Source organism: Trachemys scripta, chromosome 1 (assembly GCF_013100865.1).
Source record: "Trachemys scripta elegans isolate TJP31775 chromosome 1, CAS_Tse_1.0, whole genome shotgun sequence".
Classification (NCBI taxonomy): domain Eukaryota; kingdom Metazoa; phylum Chordata; order Testudines; family Emydidae; genus Trachemys; species Trachemys scripta.
This window is the reverse complement of record NC_048298.1, coordinates 74908071-74929699: the sequence shown is the minus strand read 5'-3', so window position 1 is coordinate 74929699 and position 21629 is coordinate 74908071. Positions and strand designations below refer to the sequence as shown.

The 21629-nt window shown below is 40.9% G+C and overlaps 1 protein-coding gene across 1 annotated transcript; it reads right to left on the bottom strand.

Annotated features, from left to right (window-relative positions):
• Positions 1-4261: 4261 nt before the first annotated feature.
• On the bottom strand, positions 4262-21366 carry NTS (neurotensin). Its single transcript, XM_034772345.1, has 4 exons — positions 21118-21366; positions 17003-17064; positions 6645-6869; positions 4262-4623 (listed from the first exon to the last, which is right to left on the bottom strand). The coding sequence occupies exons 1-4, from the start codon at positions 21185-21187 to the stop codon at positions 4483-4485; spliced, it is 498 nt and encodes a 165-aa protein (XP_034628236.1). The 5' UTR covers positions 21188-21366; the 3' UTR covers positions 4262-4482.
• Positions 21367-21629: the final 263 nt, after the last annotated feature.

Sequence of the window (21629 nt, the reverse complement as noted above, 5' to 3'; positions counted from 1 at the left end):
GTTTAATTCCACGTGGAGCCTGCATTTCTCCGTCTGCCGGGTGAGCAGGGGGGAGCAGGGCAGGCGGCGGGGTGTGTGTGTGTAGAGGCTGCAGGGGCAGGGGGGTGCAGAGGCTGCAGGGCGAGTGGGGAGCAGGGGGCACAGAGGCTGCAGGGGCGGGGGGATGCAGAGGCTGCAGGGTGAGTGGGGAGCAGGGGGCACAGAGGCTGCAGGGGCGGGGATTGCAGAGGCTGCAGGGCGAGTGGGGAGCAGGGGGCACAGAGGCTGCAGGGGCGGGGGGGTGCAGAGGCTGCAGGGTGAGGAGGATCAGGGCAGGCAAGGGCATAGGGGCTGCGGGGCGAGTGGGGAGCAGGGAAGCACTTAGCAACCCCCAACCAAGATCAGAGCGGGAGGGAGGAGGGGGAATGCAGGGTGCTCAGAGGAGGGGGAAGAGTTGGGGCAGGGACTTTGGGGAAGGGGTTGGAATGGGGGCGGAGAAGGGGTGGGGCTGGGGCGGGGGTGGGGGAGGGGCGGAGTTGGGGTGGAGCTGGGGACAGGACCGGGGCGCCGTGGAGTGTCCTCTTTTTTTAAATGTTTGAATATGGTAACCCTAATCCTGACTCTCCTTTCATATACACTCCCAAACTTACAATAATATGTATTTTCTTTTTTTTTAAATGATATGGATTTTGTCCCAAGTATTTATCAGCACTGGCCTAAAAAAAACAGATACTAAAACTGTTTCAAATTCTAAGTGGATGTTCTGTAGTTTATTAGGCCCTTTCACAAAGAGGCTGGCTTCTTAAGGGGATATGGGCTCAATCTCACTGGTGATAGGATCAACTCATCTCCCCAGATAGGAAAACCATTGGGTCATTTGACTAACTCAGGCCAAGCCTTGAGAAATAAGGAAGAGGCCTGGGAATGAAGGGAAAGGAAGCTGTGCCAGAGGCTGCAGTGAGCAGGAGACCATTAACCGGGGGAAAGGTTTGTGCGTGGAGGGCCACTTGGACACTGAGCCTGTGGAAGACTCAAGGCAAGAAGTCTGAAGTGTCACTGCTGGGAGAGAAGGCGGACAGACCAGCATGGGAGTGGTGCAGAAAAGTGCATGAACTGTGTGTGACAACCTGTACCCCATGTTCACCATTTATAAGGTTGTAATATATTTTGTACAAAATACTCCTTGTGAGGAATCATTTGAAAAGTCATAATCTGCTGAACATTATTGTCCCGATAAAATGTGTGGCAACATTTTATTTATAGTTGCAAGACTCTACTGTATGATTTTGGTATAACAGTTAAGAAGAGCAACCCAAACCAGTTTTTCAGAGACAAAAACACACTGGCACTCCAGCCAGGTGCTAAAGGCTATCACCTGTTTAAGCAGCCATTCTCCAGCAGGTAGGAAGGGGTAAACAAGAAATTTGCATTCCATCACAGGGACAGTTCAAACCTCATGTCCACAAGAGAATGTTTTTGTCACCATGAATCAGGAAGGATGTTTCTAGTACAAGAAACAGAATTATAAAGAGGGGAGGAAAACACTGGACTTCACTCCTCTTCTTCCTATCTCTGCTCATGCTATCAAGGACACTGAACTCAGGTGGAGTGGATCTGGGCTAAATAGAGACCCCGCCTGTGAAATGTGGCGTGCAGTGAGAGAAATGCTTTTGCTTTGAATTCTGTAAGTTTATTAAGTAAGACTTCAGTTTGTGTTTTATCTTTTTTCTTTTGTAACCAATCCTGACTTTTATGCTTCATTACTTGTAATCACTTAAAATCTATCTTTTCTTTCTGTAGTTAATAATACACTTGTTTTACTGTTTTATCTTAACCAGTGTTTAGTCCTAATGAGGATTAAAGTGTGTGGGGAAATTCCATTTGGACAACAAGTCCGATGCATGTCATTTTCCCATGACGAAATGACAGACTTTATCTGAGCTTGCGTTATTCAGCAGTATGTTGGGCAGTACAAGACACATTTCTGGGGGAAAATATGGGACTAGGGAGAGTACTGGTACTGATCTGCAGTTTAATTAATGAGTGGCTAGCTAGTAGCAGTCAATACCATGTGACTGGAACCAAGTTACATTGCTGGAGACTGTGTGTTAACTGGTTAGGAGTGACTGTTCTCACACCAAAGCAATGTAAGAGGCACCCTAGGTTGGAGAACTGGGAGAGAGGGGGGAAACAAGGCTGTTCAACAGTTCAGACTGTACCGTGGGTAATGTCACACTGTGAAAGACAGACCCACAGAGAGGAGTGGGTCGACCCAGCCTGAGACTGAGATGAAGACTTGTTTGTTTTTTGTTTTGAGTTCTATTTGATTTATGCCATCTTGTTGGCAAGACTAAATAAATTGGACTCTTGAAGAGGAAACTTGTTTTAAATATGGTTGGACTGGGGTGTGAAGTATGCAAGGTGCCCTTCAGAGAGGGAAACTGAGGCAGGACTGCTGCAATCATCTATTCATGAGAAGGCACTGGGGAGGCTGTGACCCAATGTCAGGCCTCAGCTTAGCAAAGCACATGCTTAACTTTAAGTCACTAGGACTTAATATTAAGCATGTGCTTTATTGCTTTGCTGTAATGGAATTATGATTATTTTTGAAATTAGTGCATAAATCTTTCTAAGTTCACACATCACATGCCAAGATGCAAAGTTTATATGGCTATTTAAAAACAAACAGATAAATACAATCTGTGGGTGACAATGGGAAGTGTGATTATCCTCAATGTAATCAAAGTAAAATGTACAGTATAATGTCCTCACTGTAAAAATGTTATTTTGGTCATGATTAAGGATATGATTCTGTTGTGAATGTCACGGATTCCATGATTTTTAACGGACTTCTGTGACTTTTTTGGCTTCAGGAGACCACAGTGGCAGGGCTGCAGCAGTTATCAGCCCCCGCCCAGGAGCAGTAGCAGGACTGGAGCAGCGGCCGCAGTCAGCTCTGGGGCTTGAGCAGTAGCCAGGCCCACAGCAGTGCCTGGAGCTGAGTCAGCCTCCACTGTAAGAGCAGGCTGCGGGGCTAGAGCAGCAGCGGTGCTGGAGCAGTGGCTGGCAGTCAGCCCCTGATGGGGCTCACATTGTTAAGCCCACCCTCTCACCTCCATTTACTTTTTAGTAAAACTCACAAACAGGTCATGGGCTTCCGTGAATTTTGTTTATTGCCCACAACCTGTCTGACTTTTACTAAAAATACCCATGACAAAAGCTTAATCTTAGGATATGTCTACACTAACTGCCGGATCGGCAAGCAGCGATCAATCCAGCAGGTGTCGATTTATTGTGTCTAGTCTAGACATGATGAATCGATCCCCAAGCACTCTCCCGTCGACTCCTGTACTCCACCATCATGAGAGGCGCAGGCGGAGTTGACGGGGGAGCAGCAGCAGTCGACTCACCGCGGTGAAGACACCAAGGTAAGTCGATCTAAGTACATCGACTTCAGCTACATTACACATAGCTGAAGTTGCATAATTTAGATCAATTTCCCTCTCCCCCCTTCAGTGTAGACCAGGCCTTAGTCATGATTCACTGTGCTGGAACTTTTTGATACCAAAGCTAATCCTGCATAATCCACAGCTCTGATGGATATGTTGAGTCGTGGTTCACCTGCAATCGGAACCATGACCATGATTTAGGACATTTTCATTGACTTCATTGGACTTTAGATCATCTCTTAAAGAGTAAAACTAAGTCCTTCCATTCAGCATGCATAAAGTATGGAGAGAACATAAGTTGTTTAATTGATTGCATAAATGAAATAAATGTTGCTTTCTTGCCTCAGTCATAATATGAATTTCTCTGAAGTAGATACTACCTTCTGGCTTTGTTCAACTAGCAGACATCGGTGAAAATATTTTCTCTCTAATAGTAGTAATATAATTTTTTATTATTGTTATTTATTATTAAAGCATGGTCCTTCACTGGTCCATGAAGAATCAACAAGTTCAAGCCACCAAAATAAGGAAGATCACTTAAAAAATATTTGAATTTGCAACTTAATAGCCAATGCACAATGTTTCCTTGCTCATTTAGACTTAAACCCAGATAATTGCCACTGGTCAGAAAACATTGTGGCAATTCTGACCACCATATTACACATCAGTTTGCCAGCATAGATTGGTTTTGAGGTGTTTGAGACATTTTATGATATTTACTGGTGTTTATGGACTATTGATTTACTTTTTGGTGTAGGAAGGTTTGTTTTATAACACAAAAAACCCTCTTATATTGTAGCAAATACGTTGAAATCTCAGATGTGTACAATACATCATGCTTAGAAACTAGATTTATTTGTAAATGTATTGGTCCAATTAATCTCAAGTAGGAAAAATCACGTTCAAGAAACAACAATTGCAAAAAAGACACAGTTATGTTATAATCTTGATGATTTTTCATAGTATATTTTTCACACAAATATGATTTTAGATTTAAATAAGAACCATAAAGCACAGTTACTCAAACTAAATATACATTGCTGTCTTTGCTGCATCAGTAATATGAACTTCTCTTGAGTATGTACGGTCTTCTGGCTTTGTTAACGTGTAGTTGCCGTTTCAGGATATAAGGAGTTTTTCTCTTCATTATATCTTGGTTTGAATCCTCTTGATTGAAAACATCCTGCTGAAGTATCTGTAAGACATGAGAAGAGACACTGTGGAATCTCTGTATTTCTTTGGATTAAAGATAAAGAAAAATATTAATCTCTTGATATTTTTGTAAATCTATATTCTCTTAATGTACCCACGAGAAAAAAAAAAGATAATGGTCTTTAGTAGTTTCAAAGAATTAATTATAAAGCAATACCTATCTAATCTCTAATCTCTAATCAGAGATGATGAGTAAATTTCAAAATTTTGTGGGTGAAATCTTGGTTCCATTGAAGTAAATGACACTGTTGACATTGACTCGAGTGAGGCTAAGATTTCACCCGGGGAGCTTTCATTTGATATGGATGAAGTTTCAGAAGTTAAGGTTCTTATATTAACTTCTTTGGTCTAAAATTTAGGCTGGAAATCTCATGAGATTTCTACTACTTGCTAGTTTTATCCTTCCTAGCAATATTAGTAGACAAAATGAGAAATGTATAAAATTTTAAAAACCAGAAATGTATGAATATCAACAAAATGGCAGTTGTAAATGTCAGAATGTTCAAAAACAATTGTGCTTTGAGTTTTGCATGAAGGGTCAGGTCATTTCTTAGTTATCTGAAATGATTTAATCCATTCTTATTACTGCACCTTTTAATGATCACACACAATCCAACTGGCTGACAGAGGGTTATTCAATTAAAACCTTTGTAGCACTCCAAACTTAATTGTTTGGGGTAGGGCTTCAATTCTCAGAGTATTTCCTGGAGCTCTGGGGCTTGGGACTTCATTCCTGTGGGAGGCATCAGGGTTGGGGCTTCACATGCGGGACTCCCGTGGGATTGAAAATATTTACTGGAGCTCCACTCCAGATGGCTATGGCTGAATTTAAGCCCTGCTTTGGGGCACTAAAATCTATTGATTATTTAGTAAATGGGTCCTGATCTAAAATCCATTGGAATCAATGGAAAGACTCCAAGTGATTTCAATGGGCTTTGGAACAGAGCTTGGATGAATAGGATCACAGGAAGGTGTGTCATGGTCAGCAGTGGAGCCTTTTCTCAAGTTTCCTCAATCCCTTCTTCCCTCATTTTCCTCCCCTTCTCTCTTAAACTTGTCTGATATTTCTTTGCACTCCTTTATCTCACATCTAAGCTGCACAGAACCATAATTTCTCTATCTATGGCTTCTTTGAGGCTGGGAAGCCCCAGTTTCTGCTACATTTACCGGCATCTCCAGGGTAAGAGACACCTCAGTATCATGGTGAAGCATGCCAGTTCTACTGCAGCTACTCTTCAGTGCTAAACGTACTGCTGTTACAGTTTGGTGTAAGTGCTACTGCAGCTCATGCACAGGCTTGAAAATGCACTGGGCTGAATCCCCTCAGCTGTGCTGAGCATGAACTTGGCGCAGCTGAGAAGAGAGTGCATACTGGAGAGAGAGAGCAAAATGGCTCTAAACTACCTTTTCTGCCTCCTGGACCTCTGGGCAATGCTCATGGGGAAGCATGCTGCTTCATGGTATTCCCCAGGGCAACCATGGTAGCTTTTGCATTCACGCTGTACTGACATAGGTAGTGCAAATGGCCAACTACAAAGTGGGCCCAATGATCCTATGCACATACATAAGACCATCTCCTGCTTTCAATCACACCTCTGTAAATCCAGACTAACTCTACTGCTGTTGAACAAAGTTTAATTTTCTGTTCTGTCAAGAAGCTCATCTTCATATCTCTGCTTAGTTTTTTGGGGAATGGCTACAAAGTGTGGAGAAATGATATAGTTAATATTTCACATTGATATAGTCCAAAGCACCCTGCAACTCTTCAGAAATGATATATGTACAAGACTGCTTAAGGAAACCACTTAGAGATGGAGAGCACCATCGAGATGGATAACCAGTGCCCAACAATGCAAGAAGGGGATATTTTGGCCAAATATACTGAGGCTTTGAAGGATCCATATAGAGAAGGCAGGACCTAGGTTTTTAAGTCTCTCTTGAAATATAAATACAACATCAAAGCAGAGTCCTTTGAGTGACATGCATTACTTATGTGTTGCTTACCTCCCAGTGCTGAAAGGCTCTGCTGTGGCAGACTTTTTGGAGCTGGTATATTGTCAGCATCGCTTCCAAGCTGGAGCCATCTAGAGCAGCAGGAAACTGTCCTCTCGGAAGGAGGTCATCTTCCTCAGACTCCGCTGTTTCCTCTGCTTGGTTGTTTATGTTGTTTATAAGACTGCACACATTGAGCAGGGTCATCTTCCAGTAAGGAAGTTTCGCTCTGTTAAGCTGAAGGATACAGAACACATGCTATGTGAAATGCTGTCTTCTGTTTAGCAAAAGCTGTGTGATACTGTAAAACATTTCAATGGGGACAGTATATTTTGTTTAGTGTGTTTTGGGGTTTTGTTTGTTTTTGTCTAACCAAACATGCAGGGTCTGATCCTCCTCGTGTAGTTGTGCAATGTCAAAGGAAATTGCCATCAGCTCAGAATGGTAGTATTTCACACCACTCTGCGCAGGTATAAATGATTTTACGTGGTTCCAGGGAGTGAAGAATCGGGCTTGTTGGTTGAAGTCCTGGTGCAGGGAGCTCAGCCTAACTAATAAGCCTGTCGATGAGGATGGATTCTGAGTCACAAGAGGATCCTCCTCCCTAAACTGTAGGCCAATAAGGGGTACTTCTCTGCTCCATGGCAACTCTTGCAGGGAGTGTGATGCAGCAGACACTTGCAGTTCATGAACCCTAAGGCCTTGCCTGCTGTGGCCCCTTTAAAAATCTTGTGTAGGGAGCTATCATGGAGTACCAATCTGCAGAGCATAGTGGATTACAGAGTACCAAAATGAAATTACAGATTAAGCTGATGTATGAATACAAAAAATATTATTAAGCAAATAAAGATGAGCCACTCAATATCTGGTTCTTTATGGGAAGTGGGGTGAGTTTATATAAAAAAAAGAAGGGAAATAATGAAGAAATGGAGGATTGAAAGTATTCTTGCAATAGGCTGTGTGTTATTTGCCTATACACCTGACACCCATGCAGCTAGCAGGTGTTGATCCTATTCAGAAAGGGTTGAGTGGGTTCTGCTGACTCACTGAGGCAGATGACTTAAGTGATCTTTATATACAGGAAGGTTAGAGTGACTCTCATGTGAGTGAGGATCTAGAGTGTGGGTTGAATAGTCCCAGACAGAATCCTAAAACCTACCAGGCCTAAGGAGCAGATTTGAGCTGACTTTTATATCTTCTTATTGATAAATTCCAACCACAGTAGGGAGGCCATTTCGAACTTTATATAGTGTATGGAATTTATTTGTAGGGAAAGTTGGAAAAGGTGACTGCCCACTTTATTCTGCAGTCTGAACGTATTCCCATACAACCCAATTACATTACAAAACTGGGACATAAAAGATTAATGCTATTGGGCCATCTGTACATATCCATGCCTCCTATTACCATTATTAAAAGATAGACATGAATACCAATGGCTGTGTAGATCCCATCTGAAGAGGGAAAACGCTAAATTCTGTGGTACATATATTCAGAGATAATTATCCAAAGTCAGCAGAGAGACAAGTCATGTGGGAGCAGATATCCAACAGGGGCTGGTGGTAGGGGAAATTACTGGCAGGCAAACAGAGGTGAGTAGCAGTGGGGAGGCAGGTATGTGGGGTAGAAAGGAGGGATCCAGCAGAAAGGAGGATAGTTCAAGATGACTGGATTTGTGGAGAGTGTTGGAGATCAGGAAATTTAGAAGGAAGTGGAGTCTGTTGTAGTGAGTAGAAAGAAGAATTCACACTGGGGGAAAGAATGGAGGCTTATCATGGGAAAGGGAGATATGCAGATCTGAAGGTATCTATGGTATTATATGTTTGTCTTCAGTTTCTCAGTGCAGTTAGGGTTACTAATAGATATTGGAGCGTTTTGCTGTAAGACTGGATGAACTGCAACAAGAGTTCAGTGATGTAAGAGCGATCAGGCCCTAAAAGAATTTACTGATATGGGAAGATTTCCTCCTGGTCAAGCTAAATCTGCAGTCAGTAGAGAATCTGTTGCACTTAAGTGCCCTGGGTGCTCCATTAACTTAAACTAGTTATTTCCAGTCAACACCTTCCATCTGTTTTCCTATTAGCTAGAGCTGGGTGGAGGAAGGTAAGTCTGGTTTCTTGAAGGATTTTGATATCTGATTTAATTCCAATTCAAAACAAACACCCCAACATTTCAAAATTCTCTGTGAAAAGGAGCTTTGACTTTTGGAGGCAGTCTTTTTTTTGAGGGGGGGGGGGGAGAGATGTGCCCCTGAAGCCCTCAGATCCCTTGGCTGCTGAGGAGTGGTGAGCTTGGGAGCCAGGACCTATGAGGTTTCTAGGCTCACAGCTCTCCATCTGCCTACCAGGTGGGCTGCCAAGGATCATGAGCTTGGAATGCCAGGCTGATGAGGAGCCGCACGCCTAAGGCCAGGGTTTCCATGGCTTCCAGGCTCTCAGCTCCTTGCCAGCCTGCCAGCTGAGACCTCTGTTGGAACTTAACAACAGCTGCCTGTCCCTATGAAATGTTTCAATTTCAACGAAACGCCGAAGTGTATTGTCGGAATTTTTCTACCAGCTTTTAATTTTGATTTGGAAAAACTCAAGTGAGGATGTCACCTCGCCTTGGCTTCACTCACTACTTCCCTTCTCCATCATATTTTCCACTCTCTGCCTTCCCCGTCTATTTTTCCCTTCTTTAACATTCTGATTTTTCTCCAGCATAGAAAGTAGTTTCCTTTAAACAGAAACTAGGCACATGAAAATTCCAGTCACAAGGAAAGCATAGGCTGAGCAGTACCTTCTTGCTCACTGAGCTCATAGTTCCCAAATGATCCATGTTGTGCATCAAATCATAGAAAGATAGGCTGGAAGGGACCTCTGGAGGTCATCTAGTTAAACCCTCCTGTGCTGAGGAAGGTATAAGTATACCTCAACCATCCTCGACCATCACTGTCTAATCTGTTCTTTAAAACCTCCAATGATGGGGATACCACAACCTTACTTGATAAATTATTCCAGTACTTAACTATCCTTATGGTTAATTTATTTTTCCCTAATATCTAACCTAAATCTTCCTTGTTGCAAATTAATGTCAGGCTTATTTTTTTTAGTGAATTAAAGTGTATTTGTTTGTATGTTTTCAGGAACAAATATTAATGTAGAAAAATAATATAGCTGTTTCAACAATACAGACATTCATTTTATTTAGTTATAGCATGGTTGGGATGGGGGAAGGGTATGTACTCCATGTAATTTTCAGTCCACTAGAGAATCCCATAACCTGGTGGTTCTTTGAGTCATCTTTTTAATAGAGATGAATATTCTATGCTGAATTTGTGTGGTATTCATTGTTAGCCATATTTGTGTCTGTGTGTGTGTGTTTGTGTTTGTTTGTTATGGGGAGAGAGGGAGAGAAATGTCATAAAGACAGGCCAAGGGAGCTTCAGAAATTTGAATCAATGTCAACATTTTTTAAAGAAATTCCCTTTGGACCATAATCTTCCCTCAGATACAGGTGTGTTATTAAGTGGGCATAATTTAGCCATTTGTTAGACAAGCCTTGCTTTCTCAGCAGCGTTGGGTTCACTGTTCAGGAATGTGTATATTGGTTTATGGGCGAAATGGAAACACGTCCTAAATCCTGCTCAGCAGCTTGAAATGTTGTGTTTTATTTTGTTTACTTAGTGCTCATCTGGTGTTCCACACAGGTGATCTAATTAGAGTTTTGAAATATTTTGAAGGATGCGACAGGTTCAAAACAAAATTAACCTCTTCATGGAATGTCTGACTTAATTAGCAGGAGGTGGATTTAAAAAGTAAATAAAATGCCCATTTCAATTCCAAATCTCTCTTTGGTTTACTTTAAATTATTTGTGGCATAAAAAAAATTTTCACACAAAAGATGAAGCTTTCCATGTATGCTTTCCCATGCTTTGTTCCATGCCTTTACACAAAGAATGATGTTTTCAGTATGTGGATGAAAATTCTGTGGCTTCCTGTGTAGAGCTTCAGTATCCTTTGTGTCTAACATTGTTACTCTATCCCAGCTTTAGACATTCCAGAGAACATTTTTTGAAGACATGGGTAGCATATCCAAGTAGCAACCCCCAGCTGAGTCAAGTTTAGTACAGTTCTTACTAGCTAGGCCAGGAGAAAAGTCCCCTTTGGCTCCACAGTTATTGGTTTTTGCAACTTTGTTTGTGAGACACACCTAAGATAGATTGGTACAATGGACCTGATTCCCATTTATGCCACACTGAGCCTAGGTCTACACTGTGGGGGGGGGGGGGGAGGAAATCGATTTAAGATATGCAAATTCAGCTACGCAAATAGCGTAGCTGAATTCGACGTATCCGATCCGACTTACCCCGCTGTGAGGACGGTGGAAAATTGACACTGCAGCTCCCCCATCGACGGCGCTTATTCCTACCTGGGCTGGTGGAGTACGCGCGTCGATTCGGGGATCAATTGTCACGTCCCGACGAGACGCGATAATTCGATCCCCGAGATATCGATTTCTACCCGCCGATCCAGGCGGGTAGTGAAGACAAGCCCTTACATCAATGTAGCTCCTTTAACTTCAGTGTAATTACTTCTGATTTGCACCAGTGTCAGATCAGAATGAGGCCTTATGTCTTTAAGAACGACTGACTACGTTAATTGTCGGGCAAGACTGAATATATGAGGGCTATTTATAGATTGTGGGAGGGAGTATGGTCTCCTGGTTACAGCACCAGACTGGGATTTAGTGGACCTGGGTTCTATTCTTGGTTCTGCCACTGGCTTGCTGGGTGATCTTGGGCAACTCACATCACCTCCTCCTGCCACAGTTTCCCATCTGTTAAAAAATGGGGACAATGGTACTGTTTTCTTTTGTTAAGTGCTTTGAGATCTACTGCTGAAAAGCACTAGGTAAGAGCTAGGTATTGTTATTATATAACTTTCTGCTGCATAGAAAGCTCTCCCGATTAAGAAAATAGAACAAGATTGTTACTCCAATGTAAGAGCAGGTACCGAATGACTATATCTTGAGTTATACATTGTGTGAACTCTCTAGTAATATGGTAAAGCATAGCCTTACACTCATGGAGCCCAAGAGTCCTGGTTCACTCATGCCTGAGTGGCATGTTTTCCGCACAGTTCTAGACTGTCAGTCACATTGGTGACTACAAATGCTCAAGCTATGGTTTGGAAAACAGCCATGAAGGAGATCAAAGCACCAAAGTCTCAAAGGGTAGAGCGAATATACTGAAGGTTAGTTCAAAAAAGAATCTGGTAGTAATTTGATAAAACAATGGAGGTTGTTTGTAGTATGAATCTGGCTTTGAGATTTATTGATGCTGAAGAATTCATGCAGGGAATTTGATATATGTTTTTGCATTGCTGAAGCTTCTTATGAAATGGAATATTGAAAGTTGTTGGGCTCAGAAATATAATGGGCCTTTTTTCTTTCCTTTGATGTATTTCTGAAAATTTGGGTCCCAGTTGTTAACAGAGCTGGCCCACACTGGCAGTTTGTGGTTCATGATAAATTTTGGATATTTTGAAAAAAAAAATTCAGATCCAAAATGAAACCAGATTTTTAGAAACTTCCCACAAACCAGAAAATCAAAAATAAAATCATATTAATATTTAATTTACATGGTGTTTCCAAAATGAAATGTGCTCCCTGGGACCTGGGCAGTGACTAATTGAAAGGGACATTCTTGTTAGTTTCACAGCTACTATTCAGGTGGCAGCCATCAAACAGTCAAGGATGTCCATTTTAGTTAGCAACTGCCAGGGCTCCCAGGGTCTGCAGTTCTGAGGCTGACCCACAATACAGACTGCCCCACCACAGGGAACTCAGAGTTTCCAACCTCCTGGGCCAGCTGGCCTCAGGACTGCCCACTCACAAGTCGGGTAGCACAGGGATCCTGCTGGTTTGGGGAGTTTGGAAGCCCTGAGGTCCTGGACCTAGGGAAGTCTACATAGTAGGGCTGCTGTGGACCCTGGAAGCCTGTCCCAGGACTTCCAGGCACTGCAGCAGTGAACCTGAAAGTCTTGAGAGCCCCCAGGTTTTCCAGGTTCCCTCCAGTGGAGCCAGGAGCCTAGAGCTGGATCTCCTAGGGTTACCAGGTTCCTTGATGTGGAGCAGGCAGCCAAGACTGGGATAGAGCCTAGCCTGGGTTAGAACCAGTGTTCCCAGGACATTCAGACTCCCAGCTCCACCTCAGGGAGCCTGACAGCCTTGGCATGGTACGGCTGTCTTTTGACAAAAACCTGCCTGACAGACAGAGTTTCATCAGAACCCTGCCTGGGATGCTACAAATTTGTCAAATCCAAACATCTTTTGCAGCACATTTCAGATTCAACAAATCAGCATTTTTTCCCAACAAAACACTGTTACATCACAAAATTTCCAACCAGTTTGAATTGTTTACTTAAAAGGAACACCTAGGGTAGCCTTTATTATGTCTGGAACTGCTTTGAGTGTGGAGGACTAAAGCGGAATCTGCATTCCACTGAATGGATTTGTTACGTATCAACTTGTTTATCGTTGATTTTGGTTAAATAGTACCTCCGGAGGCCCTGTTGATGTAGTAATAATTTATATTGCACTGTGTGCATAGTATTAGCTGCTGGAACATGGAGAAATCTTGAATGTTACACATTTTATAAAAATAACTTCATTTCAGCTCTTGCTTCTTATATCCTGTAACTCATCCTCAGCCAAACAGATTTTTTTCTTTAAATAGAACCTCAAAATAATGAATAAATTCAGATGATTTTGTGCCAGAGATAGCTAAAACAGAGGAAACTGGTTATAGCATTCTGGAGGTATACTACAGTGCTTGCAAATCAATTAATATTTGGAGGTTGCTGCTCTGCAATGAGCTTTGTTTCATGACAGAGTACTCTCTTTCTCCAGGTAGTATGATTTTACTGCTTAGATTTTTCCTCCTTTTTTCATGGTGGAAGATGAAATAATTAAGCATATTCTGCAAATGGATATTCACATTAATTCAATGGAATATCAGGGCATACCTGTTATATCAGCAGTGCAAGACGTGTCCGGTCTATAGGAAATACTTATCTATTCAGAGTCTCATCTGCCAGCTTCGGTGTAGTATTTGAGTGTCTCCCAGATACTTAAAAATAGAAATAACAATCTTCCTTTCTGTGTTGCTAAGCAGACAGGCTGAATTTTGTACCAACTGGAGCTTTTCCAAGGTGCATTGCTGTCCTTGCATATATGAGTTGCAGTTACCCAGGTTGGAGGTCATGAATGCATGGATAACTGTGGCCAGGGCTGTGTCTGGTAGGAGGGAGCTATGTCTTCTGGCCAGACACAGCTCATTGGCCTGCTAAACCCAGGGTTGTGAGTTCAATCCCTGAGGGGGCCACTTAGGGATCTGAGGCAAAAATCAGTACTTGGTCCTGCTAGTGAAGGAGGGGGCTGGACTCAATGACCTTTCAAGGTCCCTTCCAGTTCTATGAGATAGGTATATCTCCATATATTATTATTATTGGTATAGATGGTAGTGAGCAGATTTTACAACAACAAATGCTGGGTATTGCTTATATATCATACTATAGCAATGAGGTGTTGAAAAGGACCAAGATTGCTGACAAGTTTAATAGTCTGAGAACAGGTCCCTCAATAGTGGGGAATATTATAGAGGAGGCATGTTCTTCAAAGTGATGCCACTTCACCTCAGTCTTGTTTGGGTTCTGATTTATCAGGTTATTCTTCATCCAGGTGCCAGTTTTAGCAAGGCACTTTTTATTCTATGTAAAGCAGATGAAGACCAAGATTACGTCTGCATACTGATGACACTTCAGGCTATGTTGTCTTCCTAGATCTCCAACAGGCTGAGTAAATGTTGAGCAAAACTGGAGAGAAACATGAGCCTTGTGGGATTCCATAGTTGAGAACTCTGGAGGTGGAGAAACTGTTGTAGAGAAAAAGACCTAAACCATTTCAGGGAACTTCCATTTGCCCCAGGAACTTCTGTATCCCATCAGGGATGTGACACAAGTATTTGGTGATCAATAGAATCAGATGTTGAAGACAGGTCCAGCAGTAGGAGTTATGAGTATGGATGTCCTTCCCTTTTTTGAGACCAGGAAGAAGCCATCCACCAGGCTGCCATGCTCTGGCTTGAAGCTTGACTAAGAGAGACCCAACCCACAGATGGTATTGAAGACTGGCTTTTGCTTGCTTAGAAAAGGGAGGAATAGACCCTGGGCAGTAGTTTGTGAAGTCAGTAGCATCTAGTGCAGACTATTGCATGTTCTATGATGGGTTGTAGATTCCCCTCATCAAAAAAGAGTCCTTTACTCTATTACTATCCAGGAAGGCTAGGGCTTAGAATCACAGATAATTAGAGGTATATTCTTGAGCTGTGAATCAGTTTAAAAAATTTGAGGGCTAGGACATACTATGCCATCAGAATGCCCTTGCTGAAAATATATTATGGATGTACCAGGAATGCCAGGCAATGTTAATGTGGTTGATAAACTACTTTGCTACACTTGTACATCCAGACTTTCCAAAACAGGTTTGCTTTTTTCTCCAAGATGTGAGGGCCAACAAGATGATTAGAGATTGCTTGGTTAGACTGGCAACTCCATATCACAGATGATTAGTGAGAAATAACAGTAGTTATTCTCCGTTGGAATTAGATATGAGGTGGCAGATGACCAGACCTTCCTCAATTGAAACCTGTTAACTACTACACCTTCCATCCCAAAATGTGCCTCACATTCTTTTACACACTTAAAATAGTCACTAGACATTAAGTTTTAATCTGATGAATGCTGCAAACCCTCACAAAGTGCATAATAAATGAATTTATTATCCCTCTAATTGGTGGAGTAGTGAAGATTCCCTTGCTGGAGTGGTGTTATCTCACACAAACTACAAGTGACTTTTCGGGGGCTTCACTATACCTTACTTGGATGTCAAGAGAACATGCACAATATGTCAAGGAGCCTGAGATTCACAATTATGTCACCACAAGTTAAGTTAGGGATGGTCCTATCACAAGTCCACTTGTTAAGACAGGCACAGTTGTTATTAGGTCACTTGAACTGTGTTTATGGATTATGCAGCCTTCTGAACAGAGGGAGGCCTAAACAGCAAGTTGCCTCACCCAATAGTACACATACCAAAAATCAGCTATGATTCAATTTGGCACATTCCTAATCAGCCGTTACACAACTGTTTTAGTGTTTGTTGTGTGTCAGAGATGGGGGAGAGTGGCAAGTGGTGAAATCTTGGCTCTATTAACATCAATAGTAAAACTCCCACTGACTTCATTGGAGCTAAGACTTCACCAAGAGTGTATTAGCCCTTTGGGACTCAGAGGAAGAATCCTTCTGACAGAATCCCACTCCTAAACTGGTCCCAGGAAAAGAATCCCCACTAATCTTTTCCCTACTTGACCAGCAGGAGTCAAGAAGCAGGTTTGTGTGACATCTGGGCCTTGTTACCTTGCTAATTGAGAATACAGAAATATAGGAATTACCATACTGGATCAAACTGAATATCCATCTAGTCCATTCTCCTGTTTCCATTGACGCCTGGTATCAGGTGGTATCAGAAAGGGAGGGGGTGAGAAACCCTGAGGTGAGCAAGTGTGGAATAACCAGCCCACAGGGGAACTTTCCATTAAAATGCAAAATGTTTTGACCACTCTTGTGAGAAATGATAAAACATCCTATTTTAAAATAAGTAAAGAAATAATTTATCAGGGAAGAATGAAACATGCATATATTTCCCACTTAATTAAAGTTTTTGGCTACTGCCTGTCAAATGTGTATGTTTTATTTTTGATACTTCACCTATGTGAAGCTGAGATCATTGAACCCTGCGTATTTGGAAAATAAATCTATGGCTGATTCTTTGGCCACTCAGGAAGGAAACTATTTACTAGATATTTTGTGACTATTTTTCTGATGTTCTTTACAATCACTAAAACTACTAGATTATTCCTAAACCAAAACCAACATCTGTTGGTAACAGTTTTTGTCTTCTAAAAATATTAATTTTATACATATGTAGAAAAAGTACAATAGCGTCTCATTTAGGCATTAATTCAAGATCAATTCAGATACAATCCTATTGGAAACAGATTTTCTTCTGATAAATTTACAGGAAACACAACCTGAATAATTTAATGAAAGTACCAGCATTACAAGTGAGAGACACTTTAAAGGTGTTGATGTGACACAGAAAACTTAAACTTCCTTTGAACTAGAAGAAAATTTTGCACCAAAGTAATGCCTTGCACTGAACTTTTATGTCTAGACTGTTATTACTTTGTGCAAAGACTTCCATGCTTGTAATGAGAATTCATGTGTTCCCTACAAGTCAGCTAAAGGGTAAAAAGAAAAAAGAATTACCTTTGATGTATACATATTGGTCAATAAATCTGCTTCTAACGCTTTCATTTCCTCTTCTGAATCTGGGAATAAATCAGAAACACATGTGTACTATTTCATCACAAATCAGAGTCATTTGATTTCAGAATATAGGCTTTAGGTATATCTCATAAAGAGCTCTTAAACTTAGATAATGGATAAAGGGCTAGTAGAGAATCTTCCTCTCTTAAAATATGATCCAGAAAGACTGACTGCAAGGGTCTTTTAGTACAAGTACAGCCTAGGTTAATGATGCATCTTATAAACAGTCACTCACCATCATTCTAGGCCTGATCCAAAGTCACTGAATTCAATGGAAAGATTCCCATTGACTTCAATGGGCTCTGAATCAGGCTCATAACCTATAGCCATTTCAGTAAAACAAAAATGTTGCCAAATCTCCTCATCCAATGTCAATATGATTTTTTTATCATCTGAATAAGCTTGTCTGTCACCTTTGCAAACTTTTAGACCCTGACTTTGTAGGTCTTTATCTTAAAAGGGACATTTCTTCATAATAGAGACAAAGTTTTAAGTAAAGTTTTTAAAAAATATGCATTAATAGTAGTTATATTTACTACGCAAGACTCTAATTTTAGTTATACCAATATAAATTCTGCTGACATCAGTGATTTCAGACCGATCAGAATTTGACCTATTGACTTTTAACTCTGTGTGTGTGTGTGTGTGTGTGTGTGTGTGTGTGTGTGTGTGTGTGTGTGTGAGAGAGAGAGAGAGAGAGAGAGAGAGAGATTTAATGTAGTGGAATAATTTCTTTCTACTAATTTAGTTGACCCTACATAGAGCAATATATTAGCAAGTCTTATGACTTATCTGATGGGGAAACGTTATTTTAGAAGGATGAAGCACAATCAGAAAGAATTCTATTCTGCTGTGCACTGAATTTGCAAATATAGCAATCGTAACTCAAAGAGTATGGTAAATGTTTGGAGATCATTAAATACCTCTGTTGAAGGAAATTTCATTTTAATTGTTTTGTAGCTCCCTAAAAGCAACAGTAATTCAAAGCCAATCCCTAAATTTATTTACTTAGACATAAAAAAAAAAATAACCAACTTATCTGAGGCTCTAGGTGCCCTAACAAACATAACAATATATTGTAAATATCAGTTGCATTAACATGAGCAGTGTTTTTGTTGTTATTCAAGTGTTCCACTATAGAGTGGAATCTGTTGCCCATTTACATCGAGGTATGAGATCTACTGATGAAAAGTGCTATAGACGAGATTTTTAAAAAAAATTTAATTCAATTATTTATTTATTTTGTTGCTACTGCTACCTTGCTAGTCATACGAATGTAGGAGATAAGGCTAGGGGGGCCTTATGGATCATCCAATCCAGTCCCCAGCTACTGCAGACAAGCCTAGGATATATTCCCATTCATAAAATAATCAAGCTTCATTTTAAAACTAGTTAGGCTGTTTGTCCCGACTACTCCTGCTGGGAGACTGTTCCAGAACCTCACTCCTCGGGTAAAAGAAGGTTTCTAACCAATTATTCTTGTGACACCATTGTCCTTTAGCTTAAATAGCTCTTCTCCCTCCCTGGTGTTTTCACCCCAATGTATTTATAGAGGGTAATCATATCTCAGCTTTCCTTTTGCTAAGCTAAACAAGACAAACTTTTTTAGCCTCCTCTTGAAAGATAGGTTCTTCATTCCCACTGATAGCAGTAGTAGCCCTTCTCTGTACCAGTCATCAGCACAGTATCTTAGTGCCTATCAAAAGTCCTGTTACTAGGATTCTGTCCTAGTTTACACTACAAAATACAGACTTAAAATAGAGCATAGAGAATGGCCAAGATAGGTGGAATGCTGCACAGAATGCATAGGTGCTAAGCAATGTTTTGAATGAAGAGAGCAAGGGAGCTTGGTGTACCTTATTTGGGAGGCTATTCCAAGTGAAACAGGTGGCAAGGAGAGAAGCATGGATTCAAGAGCCAGTGAAAAAGACAATGGGAGGAGGCAAAAGAGACATGGGCAGACAGCAGAGGGGGTGGGAAGTGGTGCAGGAGGAGTTGAGGGCAAGGATGCAATGGGGACAGAGTTATGGAGAGCTCTGAATAGAAAGTTTGTTTTTATCATACTATATTGTTTAAGGGGGAAATGTACACACCTTACTCTCCTCTGGCTGGTTCATACCTTAACTGGATTGAAATTCTGCACTTTGCTCATATATTTAAATTTTACAAGCAACATTTTCCCCTCAGAACAAATCATATTTTCAAAAGAAAATTAAAATACCTGTTCTGTATCTTAGCTAAAAACAGTGCAATGCTTTCCACATTGAGCTAATCTCTGTCCCAGGTCCACATTTTCATATTTTTAAGCAAAATAAATCTTTTTAATTATGGTATGTCCCGCTTTCTTCATTATAGACCCAATCCAATGTCTATTGAAATCAATGGGAGACTTTCCATTAACTTTACTGGGCATTGCATCAGGTGCTACTGCAGGTGCTAGGATCTGATCCTGCATCACTGATGTTAACTGTCACCTTTTTTGTTTTGTTTTTTGTAATGCTTTTTTAAGATCTATGGATGAAAAGTGCCACATAAAAACCCAGAATTATCATTATTCTCACTGCTTTGCTATTCTGTGAAACAGAGGAACTGATCCTGCTGCAAACAAGTTTACAGCAAAATTCCTTTCTCTTGAAACAGGTGTAGGATCAGAGCCAAAGATCTAGTGTGTGTCAGGTTTTGCTTACACTTCTCACACTGTCAAATGCTAATACCTAGTTTACTAGTTATTCTCTTCAAAACATTTTTGTTAGTATTCCTTTAAGATCTTGTTAGGGAATAATAGTTTATCATCTAGAACAATGCTAATGTGCTACCAATATAAAAGTTTACAGGTGAAAAATTTTAATCCAACGGACAGCGCCTGGTGCTCCTGAATACACTGTGAAATAGAATTCTGAAAGTTGAAATGTGAGGGTTATAATTTCTTTGTGTATTATTTTTTACTTTACTAGCATTTCATAGAATCATAGGAATGTAGGGCCTCAAGGTCATCTAATCTATTTTCTCGCTTCATGATGAAGCAGGCAAGTAAGTACACCTAGACCCTACTTGACTCTGTGAATATAGTATCATAAATCATGTTAATAAAGTATTAAGCTATTTTGTAATTTAACAAGTCTGTATTTTGAAATCTACTCTGCTGCATATGCATGTGTGAGTGACTGTGTGGCTATAAAAGCCATTATATTTTTGTGTATAAACTTAGCTATGTCATTTTCCCAAAAGAAACTATAAACTAAACAAGTGTTACAGGTCATCTGTTATCCTCTGGCTATTTAAAGCAATTACACTTGGAGTAGAAAGTCACTTGAGTTTATCCTCCTATGGTGTGATTTGATTTTGCATTGAAGTAAATCTGCAGCTTTCTTTCCCCTTCAGATGATTTGGTAAAGATTATTTTAACACTGCAGCTTCAGTTTTTGTATCTGCATCATTGATGGATATGAAATATGTATTTTAAGTACATGTATAGCCATTTTGGTTAGGATTTGTCAAGGCTTCATAGGAGCTGTAGAAAAGATATTGCCTAGGATATTTGAGAGAACAACACAACATTCCATAGATCACAAATACTTTCAACATTTGTTACAAAGTGAATGGTCACATCCCGTTATGTTTCTCAAGGGCTATTCTATAACTTTTTAAAAAATCTAATATTGATGCTGCGTGAAAGAGCAGGTGAATGTGAAGGAAGGAACTCATGGCAATGACAGAAAAACTGTCATTCAACACTTATCGGGGATAGCTTGTGTGTGTGTGTGTGAACATATATAAACCTTATCTAGAGTTAACTCACTTTGTTTCTTTTGATCTCATCCGAGGGGCTAGTACACCTGTTAGCTCTTATCACCTGAAAATGACTAGTCAGATGTAAAACCTTTTTTTTTTTTTTTTTTTTAAAAAAGACTTCTACTCCTCCTGGGTTTAAATGCCCATCAGCCGAGGAACAATCTGATAACTAACCACAGAGACAGGTTTGGGGACAGGAGCAGAGAGTCCCCCACACCAATTCACAGCTTAGGAAGGAATCCCAAAGAAGTTGCAAAGCTTACCTGAGCACAGACTCCAGGAGGTGAAAGCCAGCAGGATCATGCACACCAGTTGAATTCTCATTCTTGCCATCTTGAGCCCTCTAGAAAGTAAAGTCCATAAATACTAAGAAGAAGAGATGAGAGAGACAGACACAGATAGAAAGAGAGAGAAAGTATAGCTGCTTCTTTCCCTCGCTGCCTTGAGTGGACTTGTGAGTGTCTGAACCATAAGGGGAGCCCTGGACCATTCCCTAAGTATATAAGCAGTGGGATGATGTCACAAAAGTAGAGTGATTGTCTCTTAATGAATTACCCTCCCTTCTCCTCCTCCTCCACAGCCCCCGCCCCCAGATACTCAGTTCTGAGTGAAACTGACGCGATTCACTAATTGCGCTGCGCTGCTCCACACTCCTTGACGCACACAGAGATCAGTTCAGAAACGTTCTACATACGGAGCAACCCGGTGTTCGGCTCACCTGTTCTGCCATACACACAGCAACCCGAAAGATAGGGCAGTTCTTAGTTCTTTATGG